This window comes from Rattus rattus, chromosome 16 (assembly GCF_011064425.1).
Source record: "Rattus rattus isolate New Zealand chromosome 16, Rrattus_CSIRO_v1, whole genome shotgun sequence".
In the NCBI taxonomy this organism is placed as follows: Eukaryota; Metazoa; Chordata; class Mammalia; order Rodentia; family Muridae; genus Rattus; species Rattus rattus.
The window spans coordinates 37,771,392-37,786,553 of NC_046169.1; the positions used below are offsets into that span (position 1 = coordinate 37,771,392).

At 49.0% G+C, this 15,162-nt stretch overlaps 1 protein-coding gene across 1 annotated transcript in view; it reads left to right on the forward strand.

The window, feature by feature from the left end:
* The window catches only part of Tmem233 (transmembrane protein 233), a 60,744-nt gene that overhangs the window by 23,807 nt on the left and 21,775 nt on the right, over positions 1–15,162 (forward strand). The window contains exon 2 of the mRNA XM_032886504.1: positions 6,224–6,360. Within this exon, the coding sequence (XP_032742395.1) occupies positions 6,224–6,360 (137 nt within the window). The remainder of the gene's footprint in view (positions 1–6,223; positions 6,361–15,162) is intronic.

Below are 15,162 nucleotides of genomic sequence, written 5' to 3' on the forward strand. Positions count from 1 at the left end.
TCCCACCCCTCACCCCTCCTCCCTCCCCCACTACTCCCACCCGTTCTTCTTTTCATCTTTGTCAACCAACGAGGGCTGAAGCCGTCCACCATCCCTGAGACGCCGTCCTGAGCACCTTGCCTGAACTGGCTCCCTAAAACCAGAATCCCCAGGCTTTAGACCACAAACAGCCTCTTTGTGCCTTTCCGTCATTTTGTGTTGCGGTGAGGAGTTTGTTTGAGGACGAATATGGAAATTTCACAGCAGTGAAGGACCAAGAGAACGGACAAATTGTCAGCGTGGTAAGATCAGTGTGGGACCTGCTCTCTTTTCTTGACCAGCGGGCAACACTATCCTAAGTTAGAGTCAAGTCTGCGTCCATTCCCCTTCGGTTCTGTGGTAGCTGCGATGACGGTTTGACCAACGATCTGTCTTTTGCTTAAGTTTGAAGCCCCCGCCACAGGTCATGTTACCTACATCTCTTGAGCCTTGGCCTTCTGATGTGTACAGTGGGTTAAAATAGGGTTGTTGTGTTTTTTTTTTAACCCCCACAAAGTGCCTTGCACAGTGCCTGGCACAGTACTAAGCATAAACAGTTAGCCATGTGGTTATTACTATGAGCATGCCTCGCCTCTCTCACATTTCCGCCATATTGAGTTTCCAGGGCGTCCTCTGACAGCTCTTCCCCACCTCTGTCCTGGTTGTCCTCACAGCCAGGACCCCTCCTCCCTCTTGCTTTCTACATGTCGGACTCCGTCTACGTCCCTGCCTGACGGAGCTTCTTCTCCCTCCATCTTTCCTGATTTAATAATATTCTATAATCCTCTTGGTTATTAGCACACTTATTTATTCTGTCCCCACCAGGACGGAAGCCACATGAGGGCCAGAGCAGCGAAGGCGATGTTTAGTGAAAAGTTACTGGATGAGTGAATGAGTGAATGAATGAATGAATGAATGAGTGAATGAATGAATGAATGAATAAGTGAGTGAATGAGTGAATGAATGAATGAATGAGTGAATGAATGAATGGGTGAATGAATGAATGAATGAATGCCCAACGAAGACAGTGGTTGTTAATTTGCCACTCCTCAAAATGACTTTGGAAGCTTCCAAAAACACATACTGAACATCTAAGTGGGATGACTGGCACCTGTCAACCCAGCACCGTGGTGGCAGGAGACAAGGTAGTGCCAGGGAGATGTTAGTGACCCCCCCCAAAAAAGACAGACAGGGGCCAATGTAAATTAGAATAGGGCCTTTTGATTCAAGCTAGCCTGGGCCCCTCCAACACAGGAGATTTCTCTCTAAGCTACGGATTCCCCTATTTCACAAATGACTCACTCTTTCCTCTACCTGAGCCGGGAAGCCTAAAAAGTATTCGCAAGCCACTCTAAATTAAACAGTCACTCGAGTCTCGTCCATCCCACAGACCGTGTTCAAAGGCAGGCCTGCAGTGTCCCCCAGTGTTGTATTCCCCTCTGGGAGACCGATGCAGCTTTACCAGAGTACAGAATGAAAGCGTTTTCATCGCACACTTTGTCAGACGGCGCGAACTCCCCCCTGCCTTTCCCCTTTTCTCTGGGATCCTACAAGCAAAAACGTAGTTGTCACCATATGCAGGTCTTGGTCAGGTCCTGTGAGAAACCCCATGCCATGCCCAGGCATCATAAATATCAGTGTAAAGACAGTGGTTGGGGAGGCAAAGAGGAGGATCTATAGCCATCTAACCTGGGCTACTTACTTAACTCCAGGCCAGTGAGAGACCCTATCTCAGTAAAAAGATGGATACCTGAGGAACAACCTTTGAGGTTGTATTCTGGCCACACCCACACATGCACACACATGATCAACCCCTTATACACATACGCGCACACATAAATAAATACATACGTACATACATACATACATACATACATACATACATACATACATACATACCAGAGAGCCATGCATGGTGGCAGATGCCTTTCATCCCAGCCCTCAGGAGACAGAGACAGGAGGATCAGGAGTTCAAGGCCAGCCTGGGTAACACAGGAAGCTCTTGTAATAAATAAGTCTTCACCAAGAATTCAGGGATAGCACAACATTAATGGGGCGTGGGGGGAGTCTGCCGCTACAGCTCAGTCTCTTGAATCATGGTGGAAACAGAACACGGAGCTATGACAGAGATAGAAGTATCAGCTTAGAAGGCTGTCTACCCTAGAGCGGGCAGGAGCCAGGAAGTCATAGTTTTGAAACAAAGGAAAAAATTAAAATAACCAAACACCGCCTATGTCTACATACACAGACACACAGAAAGAGGGGGGGGGGAGAGGAGAGACAGAGACAGAGACAGAGACAGAGACAGACAGACAGACAGACAGGACAGACAGAGATTGGAGGGGTAAGATAAGAATACCATGAGCCCCTTCCCTCCCAGTTCTACCTCTCGAAGGTTCCACCACCAAGCCCGAAGCCCACTGGGAAACATTCCCAGAACTATAGCAGGAGCCAAACATTTAAAAAGGGGGGTGGGGGAATGAGAAAGAAAAAAGCAGAAAAGAAGGGAAAGAAGAAAAAAGGGGGGAGGGGAGAGGGAAAGGGTCCGCCGATTGGGTTTACTTAGAAAGAAATGCCACCAAGTCTAAGTTCAAAAGGTCCAACCAACTAGCCAAATGAGAAACACAAGACTAGTGTCTAGAGGAACTACCAATGGCCCATCTGCCAAGTCTACCAGGATTTACAGCAGTCTGTTCATAGCAAGAACAAAACATCCCCTCTGCAGCATGTGCTGTGCTCCCTCTGCAGCCAGTGCTCCCTCTGCAGCCAGTGCTCCCTCTGTAGCCTATGTTGTGCTCCTGCTGTAGCCTGTGCTCCCTCTGTAGCCAGTGCTCCCTCTGTAGCCAGTGCTCCCTCTGCAGCCAGTGCTCCCTCTGCAGCCTATGCTGTGCTTTCTCTGTGGCCTGTGCTGTGCTCCCACTGTAGCCTATGTTCCCTCTGCAGTCAGCACTGCAACCTTCTGCAGCCCATGCAGCTCCCCACTTCCTCTGCTGCAGCCCCTATGTTGTGCTTCTGCTGTGCCTGCAGCAGTCCCTCTGCAGCCAGTGCAGTGCCTCCCTCTGCAGCCAGTGCCCCTCTGCAACCTGCAGCCATGCTTTGCTTCCTCAGTGGCCTGTGCTGTGCTCCCACTGTAGCCTATGCTCCCTCTGCAGTCAGCGCTCCCTTGCAGCCAGTGCTCCCTCTGTGGCCTATGCTGTGCTCCTGCTGTAGCCTGTGTTCCCTCAGCAGTCAGTGCTCCTTCTGCAGCCAGTGCTCCTTCTGCAGCCAGTGCTCCCTCTGCAGCCTATGCTTTGCTTCCTCTGTGGCCTATGTTGTGCTCCCACTGTAGCCTATGCTCCCTCTGCAGTCAGCGCTCCTTCTGCAGCCTGTGCTGTGCCACCAACCTTGCCAGAGGGAGGATGAAGCTATCTTAACAAAGATTCTAGGAAATGTGCAAGGCATTCACGTGTGAAGGACCAGGATTAGACATGCAGACCGATTACTCCAGCTTTATCTCGGGGTGCAAATTTCCTTCTCCCAACATCTATCTAAGCATGGTTAGTCATCAAGGAAGCAGGAGGGGTGTCGGGATTATTTCCACAGGATTTGTGGGTGAAGCATCTAAAAGACATACCAAGCTGCTTAACGCTGAGAAAGAAGATTGAGTGATGTTTTCTGTCCTGTTTGTTTCTGCAGTGTTCAAGTGATTGGCATGTATCCAAATTGCTTTCATAATTTAAAAAAAAAAAAAAGATAATATAAACCAGGCCAGTGAGGTGGCTCAGCAGGTAAAAGCACTTATCCCAAGCCTGATGACCTGAGTTCAATCCCCCACCACCGCCATAGCAGAAGCCCCTTAGTCTGGAATCTTGAAACTCTTTAGTCTTCTGCCCTGATCCCGCCCCAATAGTACATTTACCTGGCAGACTTACCAGGGAGAGCCCTTCTCCAAGAGGCAGGAGGGGAAACAAAGCAAGAGCTGGAGTCCTATATACAGAGCAGAGAATCCTCCTTGGCACTGAAGGAGGTTGTTTCAACTGTTTAAGGCAATGGTGGCCTCCTTTGGAACCTCTCTCGTGAGCCTTGGGAGAGAGGGTGGTACCCAAGGAGGGTCACTGGCAGGATGTCAGGCTGGCTGAAGGTGTAGAAGGATGTATCCATCCATAGCTTGTACTCAAATCCCTTAGCTGGGTGGTCATTGTGGCTTTGCTGACCTTCCCTCAAACAAGCCAAAGTCCCCATCTCCCCCCCTGAGCCCCCAAGCCCCCATCTCTCCCCTGAGCCCCCCCTCCCCTGAGCCCTCCATCTCCCCCCCCCATATCTCCCCTGAGCCCCCATCTGTCCCCTGAGTCCCCATCTGTCCCCCCTGTCCCATCCTCCACTGAGCCCCCCCCATCTCTCCCCTGAGCCCCCATCTCTCCCCTGAGCCCCCATCTGTCCCCCTGAGCCCCCCATCTCTCTCCTGATTTCCCCATCTCTCCCCTGAGCCCACAGTCGATACCCTGACGACACGTGTGCCTTTCAGTGTGGCCCGGGCTGGTTGTCCTCCCGACTTATTTGGTCACTGCTAGTGAAGAACAGAAGATTTCCCTGTCTAGACAGTCAAGAGTTAATCCTGTTTGAGAGTCTCATTATTTCTCCTCTTCTTACTCAAGTCATCAGGACAAATGGCTGATCTCTAAGTTGTTTTCCAAAGACACACAAAAGAATTATAATTTGTCTGTCCGGGGTGGGTAGTCTGAATCTTCCTAACTCTAAGTTAGATTACAATGTCTGCATTTGGACACCTAGTGATGCTAGCAGTGTCTTTGACTGGGAAGAGTCTAGAACACCTGTCTGAACTTGGGTCCTCGTGATCATGGAGATGGGCAGAGGTGGAGGCACCCTGTCACCCTCAAAGACCCCACTGTTACAATACCAGAGGAGGTGGGGGTAGCAGCCGATTCACAGGAAAAGTGGTGTCCAATTCACGCGTTAATTCCTTGAACCCTCTGTGTGAAGCTCCCAGTCCTCACACAGGGACAGTGGGCCTTGAAAAGGTTGGTTCTTTCTGGGCCTATCCCAGCTACTCAAATAGAATCTGACCTCTGAGATGAGGTAGATCTCAAATAGCCCTGGGTGGACCTGGAGCTGGCTGGTGTCAAGGACTTAGCCTGAAGAACTGATCCTAGGCCGCTCTGCCTCTGTTGCCCCAGTCTTGGGTGGTTCTGGAGGATCAAACCTCAGGGCCTTTGATGCATTGAACTAGCCTTCTACCCACTGAGCTACATCCTTGACGGAGTGGAAAAGGAGGCTTGGCTCAACAATTACCCTTAGCATGCCTGAGAAGCCAAGCCATGAGTGACACAGAAAAGGACCCCCCCCACGCCCACCCCGGAATGCTGGGGGATTAAGGAAAGAGGAACAAGGCTCCATGGGTAGCCTTTCTCCTTGTTGCAACATTTTAACAGTCTGAGAAGCTGCATCTGGAGTTACCGGTTAAAAGAGGTCTTGGCTTGGGCATAGAGATAAATGAGTAATCGAGCCAAAGTTCTTAGTGGGTGAATGACTGGATGTTTTCCATAAATAACCAAACAGCAGATAGCTTGGGCTTGACCAACTGCTGTAACCTTTGTCCCAAGTCCCTAACGATGTCACGGTAGCACGAAAGCAGCCACAAGCAAACAAATGAAGTTCGTCTCTGATCCAAATGAGCTTTATAAAACCAGGTGGCCAGGGATGTGGGGCATACTTTGCAATGACTGCCCTAATGGTTGACACTGCCATGTCCTTTCATTGTGTATATAGGTATCTGCAGGGCTAGATGTGCAGCCTTGCTGTGCTCCCTCTGCAGCCTGTGTTGTGCTCCCCCTACAGCCTGTGCTGTGCTCCGCTGTAGCCTGTGCAGTGCGCTTGCTTGGCACGTGAGGTTGTGGGAACTGAGGTATTAGGCAAAATGAGAGAAGCAAGCCACACCACTCACGTGGTCTCTCTGTGGGTGGCAGAGACAAAAGCGGTCCTTGGAGGTAGGGGTGGGGGTGGGGATGGGAGCGGAAGTAGGAAATACAGAATCCTTGGACTGAAGGCATCCTGAGGAGAGATGATTGCCATGTCTTCTCCACAGCCTGACAGAGATGAATAGACGCCAATGGCTCCTTAAGAGCTGTTCCATCAAGATGGCCAAGAAGGTGCATGCCTTCCCTCATGGGTTGCCTGTGGTCACCAGCTCTTCCTTTGTGTCCCCCAGGCTCAGAACAGCTACAATGATGGAGACTATGAAGGAGCCAGGAGGCTGGGGCGGAATGCCAAGTGGGTGGCTGTGGCTTCCATCATCATCGGCCTGGTCATCATTGGCGTTTCCTGTGCGGTGCACTTCTCCAGGAAGTAAGTAGGGGCTCCAAGCTGTTAAGACTCCCCACCGCCCCCAGTGCCTGCAGGGATCTGTTAGGTTAGGTTGAGATAGGCTTTGAGAATTTTTAAAAAAAGGAGGGTCTTTGTGTTTTCTTGTTACACAGACCATGCAGGGCATATTCAAGGTCTCTCTCCCACACAGGCATTCCGAGACTCAGATATCAGCGACTCAGCTGTCTTATAGCCGTTCTATCTAGAGAAGAAGAGATGGGTTCCGCTTGACACAACTGTACCCATCTTGAGTCATGACTGACATGTTTACCCGCAGAATGACCCTAGTCAGTTTTTCCCGCTTAGTTTCCCCTTAAACGACACGTACCCAAAATCGTTAAAGTAGAATATGAGAGTTGACGATCAGACTCGGGGTCAAGGGTCACATCTGACCCTTCAATACCGCCTGAAGAGGAACTAGGGACTTTCCAACAAGGATGGAGTCGCCTCCCCCTTCATTCCGACCCAAGCAGTAGGGATCCGACTGTTTCTTGTGTTGCCTGGAACCAAGATCACCTCAGCAAGTCCTCCCAGTAAAGTGTAGTGGGCAGCCTTCGACCTGGCACATCAGGGTCCGTCCTCACACACTGGGACCGGATTGCTCTGGTGCGGTAGTAAATATTCTAGCCTCTCTCACCACCTCTGTCACAAATACTGAGCTCTGTCATGGGGACACAGCTGCAGCCGTAGAGGGCGTGGGAACAATCTCCGAGGCTACGTCCCAGTAAAACCTTATTCACAGAGCAGGTGTTTCTCTCTGTGGGCTATGGCTTCCCAACCGTCATTGCTAGAACAGGAAGTGACATCCGGCTAAGGCAGGGAGTGGGGAAGATCAGAGAACCTACAAGATTCCCCACTGCCTGAGCAAATCCCATGTAGACTCATAATTAAATTACGTCCTGCTTGACTTCACACTGCTCATCGAATTCTTAGTTCAAGGGTTGAAGAGCCATGAGCTCTCCTCTCTCATGAGGAGAGGGATGGCGATGCTTCTCTCTAGAGTTGAACGTATTTTTTTTTCTGACTTCTCTAATGAGCTACAGTGAGTTTCCAGATAGAATCACTTTCTGACAGCGTTTGGACAAAGGAAAAGGATACACAGTACATAGCCATAGCCATAGCCCAGAAATGAGAAGTTTAAACCCACAGTGTGGAGAACCCTATAGATTTTCTTGCTGGGCTATTAATGCTTCCTTCATACTGGACCAAGCCCTCTGCCCCTGAGGCTGAGAGCACCAACCTTGTTTTTGGTGGAGGAGGGAGGAGGTCAGATCCTTAATCTGGATAGATCAGCCAGCCCAGCCTTGGCAACTGAGAGGACAGCGATGTCACAGGGGATCAGCTTCCTGTGGCATAAGCCAGATCCATGACCAATGATGACCAGGTGGACATGGGAGCCCATGTCCTAAGAGAAAGTGTTCCAAGGAGGAAACAGGTGACAGTGTCCAAGGAAGGGAAAAGGAACCCTGAAAGAGCATAGGGAACTCAGAACTCGTTTAGATGACACTGGCGTCATCAAGCTCAGTGAAATGCAATGACGTCGGTCTGGGATGGAGAAAGATGAGAATCCTGGAGAGGAGATGCGAACATGCCTGACTTCATTCCTAAAGAAGGCACTGTGTGCATGTGTGTGCCTGTGTGTGCATGGGTGTGTATGCCTGCACGAGTGCATATGAATGTGTGTGCATGTGTGTATGCATACATGAGTGTGTATGCATGTACGTGTGTGGGCACTTTGTGTTCCTGTGTTCATGTGTATATGTATGTTGTGTATGTATGTGTGTGGATGCATGTATATGTATGTGTGTGGCTATGTGGGTATTGTAGGTTTATGTGTGTGCAGGTGTGTGTGCAAGCACATGTGTGTTTGTATGCACGTGTATATGTGTGGGGGTACATATGTGCACACACGTGTGCATTGTGTGTGCATGCATGTGTTTATGTGTGCACATGTATGTATGTGTGAGTGTGTGTGTGTGTGTGTGTGTGTGTTTAAAGGATTGTGAAGCCTTAGTAATAGTACAGGCTTGGTACTAGACTATCTGGGCCTAGGTTCTCACCCCAAACCAATTGTTTAACTTTCTCAGCCCTTAGTTCCCCCAGCTGTGGTTCACGTTAAGGAGGTGACAGAGAACGTGTACAGTTTGGTGGCTTCTTAATGCATTGGAAATGCAGGCCCCTTACTGAAGTTATTATCACTCTTGCGGTGGATGTGGCAGGGGAGACCTGGGTCGTGAAGAGGCCACTGAAGAGGGTTCAGGGGTGTGTTCCCATGAGCCAAGCTCAAAGGGCAGTGTTCCGGGGGAAGGAACAAGCCAGTCCGGGCTTCATTTCTAAGGAAAACACTAAGTGCCCAAATCCGACTGAGAGCCAGGTGGATTACAGTCACAGCAGTATGAGACTCACAATGTCGCTGGCACGCACGGATCCTGTCACACGCCAGGTGACACTCAGAGCTCTCACATGGCAGGCTCGCATAACCACTCCACACAACTCAAGGGGAAATACCGTGTGACAGAGGAGGAGGCGGCTGAGGCTCAGAGAGGCAAGGTGATGTGCCTAAAACTTTTACAGACGGCTGGCAGAAAAGATAGGATTTAACTGCAGCTCTTCATTCTGGGATTGTGTTTACACGCACACGCTTTCATGCGTGTGTGTGTGTGTGTGTGCATGTCGCATGTATGCATATGTGTGTGCGGCTGGATTCACCTCTGCAGGTCCCTTAGAAGTCAGGGGTTGATAGTACTGAACCGACGGATGTCTCAGCCCTCAGCCCTGAGGTGACCGACTCACACGGCCACATCTGGTTCTTATACTAGTGCTAGAGACCCGAAATCATCCTTACCCAGCAAGCACTGAGCTGTGTCCCTGCATCGGCACGAGGATCTTTAACTACAACCTCCTCCTACCTGTCTGTCAAGGTCTCCTTTTCTGATATGCCCAGTGACAGGGATAAAGTGTTCTTGCTTTACTAAGGTCAACTCCAGCGTTCATTAATGGGGGGTGACAGTACCGTGAGGTTTGTAATGAGTCAGGGCCGAAGCTCACAGGTGTCCAGGGCCAGGCAGGGAACATTCACAAATGTATTAAAGGGAGCGACCATCCCTCCAGATGTTGGTCCCAGTTTTAAAAGGTATTCGCAACCTGATTTGCATGTTGACAACCATAGTGTTTAAAGCCGAAACGAGGGTCGAAACCCAAGCATAAAATAGTAGGCACACCTGCAGATTGGAGCCTGTCTGCTTGGCATTCTGAGGTAAACGTTTAGCTTTCAAACATAAGATCGTCAGGGTCGCTGAGACCAGTCCGCGGTGAAGAGCGCTTCCCGCTCTTACCCAGGAACTGAGTTTGGTCCTAGGACCCAGGAGGAATAGCTCACAACCGCCTGTAACTCCAGCTCCAGGGGCATCTGGCACCTCCTGGCATCTACTGGCACTTGCTATCTAACACACATTTGCACACGCAAACACACATTTGCACGCACATACACACATGTGTATGTATGCGTGTGCGAGCGTGCACACACACACACTTTATTAAAAAGGAGTTTGTCCCTAATATATCACCCAAGTTGTGTTTTGGGGTTTTGGGGGGAGGGGTTTGACCAAGAGACCCAGAAGTTATGGCATAAGAACATCCACTACTCATAATACAAATGACAAGGTATTGGTGTGTGCAGACTTACGGTTGAGGCATTCCTAGTGCAAAAATAAACTATGAATTGGAGGCCACCTCTCCATTCTGTCTTCCTCGAGGTTGTGTCTCACAGTGGTTAGAGCGTGGCTTTAGACATCAATTTTTACCAGGATTCAAGTCCCTGTTCGGACCTGGCCTGGTGAGGTCCACCTTTAATCCCAGCAGTCAGACTGCTGAAGCAAGCGTAGCTCTCTGAGATCAAGGACAACCTGTACTCCATATCGAGTTCCTGAACTGCATAGTGAGATCTTGTCTCAAAATAAAACCTAGAGCTAACACACGGGCCATCTGGAACTTGCTGTTACGTTCTCCAACTCCTTTATCCCTATCTGCAGAATAAGCTAGAATTACCTTCCTATCTATACATTCAGATCCCTTTTAGGTACACGTCTCTCCAAGATCTCAAAGGAAACAAAAGAGCGTTTCCAGAGTTAGAATCCCACGGAGAAAATTAAATGATTTATAGCATTTTGCAAGAGTGAAGGCCAGTCTAGGCTATGTCCTAAGATCCTGCCACAAATAAATTAATATTTTTACATTTTGTTCTTTGTGTATGAGAGAGAGAGAAAGGAGAGAGAGAGAGAGAGAGAGAGAGAGAGAGAGAGAGAGAGAGAGAGAGCCCATAGCCCATAGAAATCAATTGCTTCTTCCAGTAAGCAGAATAGCAGAGCCAATTTCTTTATAATCCTTTGAAATAAAATATCCCAGCCCTTCTGTGGAGGAATTAAGTTGCATTGTGGGAACTCTTAAAGCACAGGTCCCCAAATTTTGGACTGCCTAAGAATCACCTGGGAAGCTTTAAAGATATTGTCATCCAACAAACATTTAGAGGGTTCCAACTGGATACATCAGATGTTAGCCTGAGAGTCTACAATGTTTCAGCTCCGAACTCTCTCCCCATCCCAGTGTTTAATGAAGCCCCGTGGCCTGAACCTGGCATCCTTCTCCCTCCGGAAGTCCAAGGCTCACTAAGCGTAGCCCTTAGCAGAGTGGTCAGTTTTCCTTTACCTCAGCAAGCTCGCTGTCCTAGTTTGCTCTAAGGCAATGCCAAGGAAGGACTAGGGTTACGGGCTAGCGTGTGTCCCCACAGCAGGCTCTGTTGTGACAACCTGGAAGTTGGAAAGGACTTCATGGAAGGGCGGGGAAATCTGACTACAGGGAACATCAAGGCTGGGTGAGACAAAAAGTCATGAATGTGTGAACTTTCTGAGTCTAATTCAAAATGCCTCTCTAAAGAAAAGGAACTGTTTTTAAGAACTGTATTTGTCTTTAAAAACAAAGCAAAAACAAAAAAACAGAAAAACAAAACCAAGTGACCCAGGCATGGTGACATACGCCTTTCATCCCAGCACTCAGGAGGCAGAGGTGGGAGGATCTCCGAGTTCAAGGCCAGCCTGGTCTCTATGTAGACAGAGGCTCCAGGACAATCAGGACTAATAGAGACCCTGTCTCAAAACAAAATAGACAAACACAAACAAACAAAACAAGGGTGAGCCAGAGAGATGGCTCAGTGGTTAAGCACACTGGCTGTTCATTTGGAGGACCTGGGTTCAATTCCCAGCACCCACGTCAGGTGGCTCACTACTGTTTGTAACTCCGGTCACTGGGGATCCGAGGCCCTCCTCTGGTCTCCAAGGGCACCAAACATGCACACAAGACAGACAGACAGACAGATATAAAGGCTAAGAGCATTTGCTGCTCTTCCAGAGGCCTGAGTCCAGTTCCCAGCACCCACATCGAACAGGCCTGTGGTCACCTACAACTCCAGCTCCAGGAGACCCGATGCTCTCTTCTGGCCTCAGAGAGCACTAAACTCACATGCAAATACACATGCATCCATAAATAAAAATAATAAAGTAAATATTTAAAAAAAATAAAACAAACAAGGGCTGTAGAGTTGGCTCAGCGGTTAAGACACTGACTGCTCTTCCAGAGGTCATGAGTTCAAATCCCAGCAACCACATGGTGGCTCACAACCATCTGTAACGAGATCTGATGCCCTCTTCTGGTGTGTAAGACAGTGACAGTGTACAAACAAAAGAAATGGTCTTCGTAGCTAGCAGGGTGGTGTGCCTAAAAATCCCAGCACAGACAGGTAGAGAGAAAGAAAGCAACGAGGCTGTAAGCCTAAGGCTATCCTCGGCTACATAGCAAGTTCAAGACCAGCCTGGGCTATGTGAGTTTCTACCTCAAAAAGTATTAATCTCAAAAAGAGAATTTTTAATTAATATAGCTCAGTGATAAAGTACCAGGTTGGTGTGAGCAAGAACCAAGGTTTGGTCCCTGGCACTGAAAAATATTATAGTAGTAGTAGTAGTAGTAGTAGTAGCAGCAGCAGTAGTAGTAGTAATAATAAAAGTAGTAGCAGTAATAGTAGTAGTAGTAATAGTAGTAGTAGCAGTAATAGTAGTAGTAATAACAGTAGCAATAGTAGTAGTAATAGTAGTAGTAATAGCAGTACTAATAGTAGTAGTAATAGCAGTAGTAATAACAGTAGTAGTAGTATAGTAGTAGTAGTAGCAGTAATAGTAGTAGTAGTAGTAGTAATAGTAGTAGTAGCAGTGATAGTAGTAGCAGTAATAGTAGCAGTTGTAGTAGTAGCAGTAATAGTAATAGTAGTGATAGTAGTGGTAGTAGCAGCAGCAGCAGTAGTAGTAGCAGTAGTAGTAGCAGTAGTAGTAGCAGTAGTAGTAGCAGCAGCAGCAGCAGCAGTAGTAGCAGCAGCAGCAGCAGCAGCAGTAGTAGTAGTAGTAAAGTAGCTAGTCTTTATTCTCAAGAAGTAATAAGACGGAGAATAGAATTCAAATGGCCAATGTCTCCATTGTCTTTCTTTAAAGAGTCCCAAATCATAATAACCTTTAACCAAACTCACAAAAAGTTCTCATGCAATTCTGCACGCTACCTAAGTAAGTCACGTGATGTTGGAGGAGCGGTTCCATGCCATCAAATTCAGAGAACATGAAGACAATGCAAATATTCGGTATTTTGCACGGAACAATGTCTCGTCAGATGGTTCCGGCCCAAGACAGCATCAGAAACTTGAAGTCTCTCAAAGTCAGACTTCTCGGCCCTCAAGTTGCCAGGAGAGTTGCTGAGATGAATCGCACAGATGAAAGGTGGTATTTCTCATCCTGAACATAGGCAAATCCCCAGTCTAAGCCACTGTCTTCAGGGTTTAGCTTTCTCCTAATTACCTTGAGAATTCAAGCAAAGTTAGGCTATACTCTGTGGTCATATCCACGCAAACTCAGCGCTCAGACCCCCTGCAATAGACTCAGCTTGGGGACTTGTCAGTGTAGATCTCTGGGTCTCAGACAAGCCCTGGAGTGATCTAAAGTATGCAGCATCTCGCAGGGGATTAAGTCTAAGTGTCCTAACATCACAGAACTACTATCCTACAGTTCTTTTTTTTTTTTTTTTTTTTTTTCCTTTTTTTTTTTTCGGAGCTGGGACCGAACCCAGGGCCTTGCGCTGGCTAGGCGAGCACTCTTCCGCTGAGCTAAATCCCCAACCCCTGTCCTACAGTTCTTAATGAAAAAACATTCTCACCCATGGGCGGCCATGAAGCCAGACTGTTTAAGTGCCTAGCAGAGGAGACAAATATGTGTTCTCCTTTTTGTATATATTCGAAGCAGCACACTTCTGTAGTCAGCCGGAGGTTGGTAGAGCAGCAAACACTAGCCGGGTGCCCTGCAATTCAGATAACCTCCTCCCATCGGGAGGTAAGCCTCAGATTAAATGTGACTTGCTAACAGCTAGGAATCAGAGTTCCGGGACCCCTCTTCAGACTCCTCCCATTTCTGTAGCTGCCCCACCCCCGAACTCATGGAAGTACTGATGTGCACTGACTTATGCTGTAAGCATCCCATGTGAGCTTCCCTGCCTCTCTGCAACATCCTCCAAGACACCGGTTGTTGGAGATCTAGAAGCTTCTTACGCCCTGTCTCTTTGAACGGTTGCAAGGGTTTCAGACCGTTGGCACGAGGAACTAATGTTAACTCAGTCTCTTTCCCTTCCCCGGAGGTTGGGAAGAGGAGATGGGACTGAAGACTTACTGCTGGGTCCTCACATGGTTGGTTTCCACGGCAACCACCCAGCATCACTAGGCTATCCAGGACCATGCAGGAGTTATCCCTTAGAATGAAAGATAATCTTATTACTTGAGAAAGTCTGAGAAAATCTGAAACGTTTTATGAGTATCTGGCGTCAAAGATATTCTGTCAGGACTCCCGCCTGCGAGGACTGAAGGGTTCTCTCAGCTCCCTGGAACAGAGGTCCTGCAGCAACCGGAAATACCTGCTGACGATTCCCTTATTGCTGCTTCCAAAATAACTCCACATCTCCTGCATCTTCATCTTCTCCTCCTCGTCATCGTCCTCCTCCTCCTCCTCCTCACCCTCCTCCTCCTCTCCCTCCTCCCCCTCATCCTCCTTCTCATCCCCCTCCTCATCCTCATCTTCATCCCTCCTCCTTGTCCTCACCCTCCCTCCTTGTCCTCCTTCTCCTCCTCACCTTCCCCCTCCTCTACCTCCTCCCCCTCCTCATCTTCCTTCTCCTCCACCCTCCTTTCCTCCTCTCCCTCCTCCCCCTCATCCTCCTTCTCATCCCCTCCTCCTCCTCATCTTCCTTCTCTTCCACCTCCTTCTCCTCCCTCTCCTTCCTCCCCTCATCCTCCCCTTCTTCTCCTCCTCATCCTCCTTCTCCTCCTCCTTCCTCCTCCTCCTTCTCCCCTCCTCACCTTCCTTCTCCTCCTACCTCCTCCTCATCCCCCCTCCTCATCCCCTCCTCCTCATCCCCTCCTCCTCATCCCCCTCCTCCTCATCCCCCCCTCTCCCTCCCTCCTTGTCCTCACCCTCCTCCTCCTCCTTCTCCTCCTCCTCCTCCCCTCCTCCCCCTCCTCCTGCTTCTCCTCCTCCTCCTCTTCTTCCTTCTCCTCCTCTTCATCCTCATCCCCCTCTTCCTCCTCCTCCTTGTCCTCGCCCTCTTCCTCCTCTTCTTCCACACCTTGTCATGCCTGGGCTCACAGCCACTTACCTGATGTTCTGAGGAACCAGTGTAACTTTTTTGGCAACAAGACCAGTTGAGCAT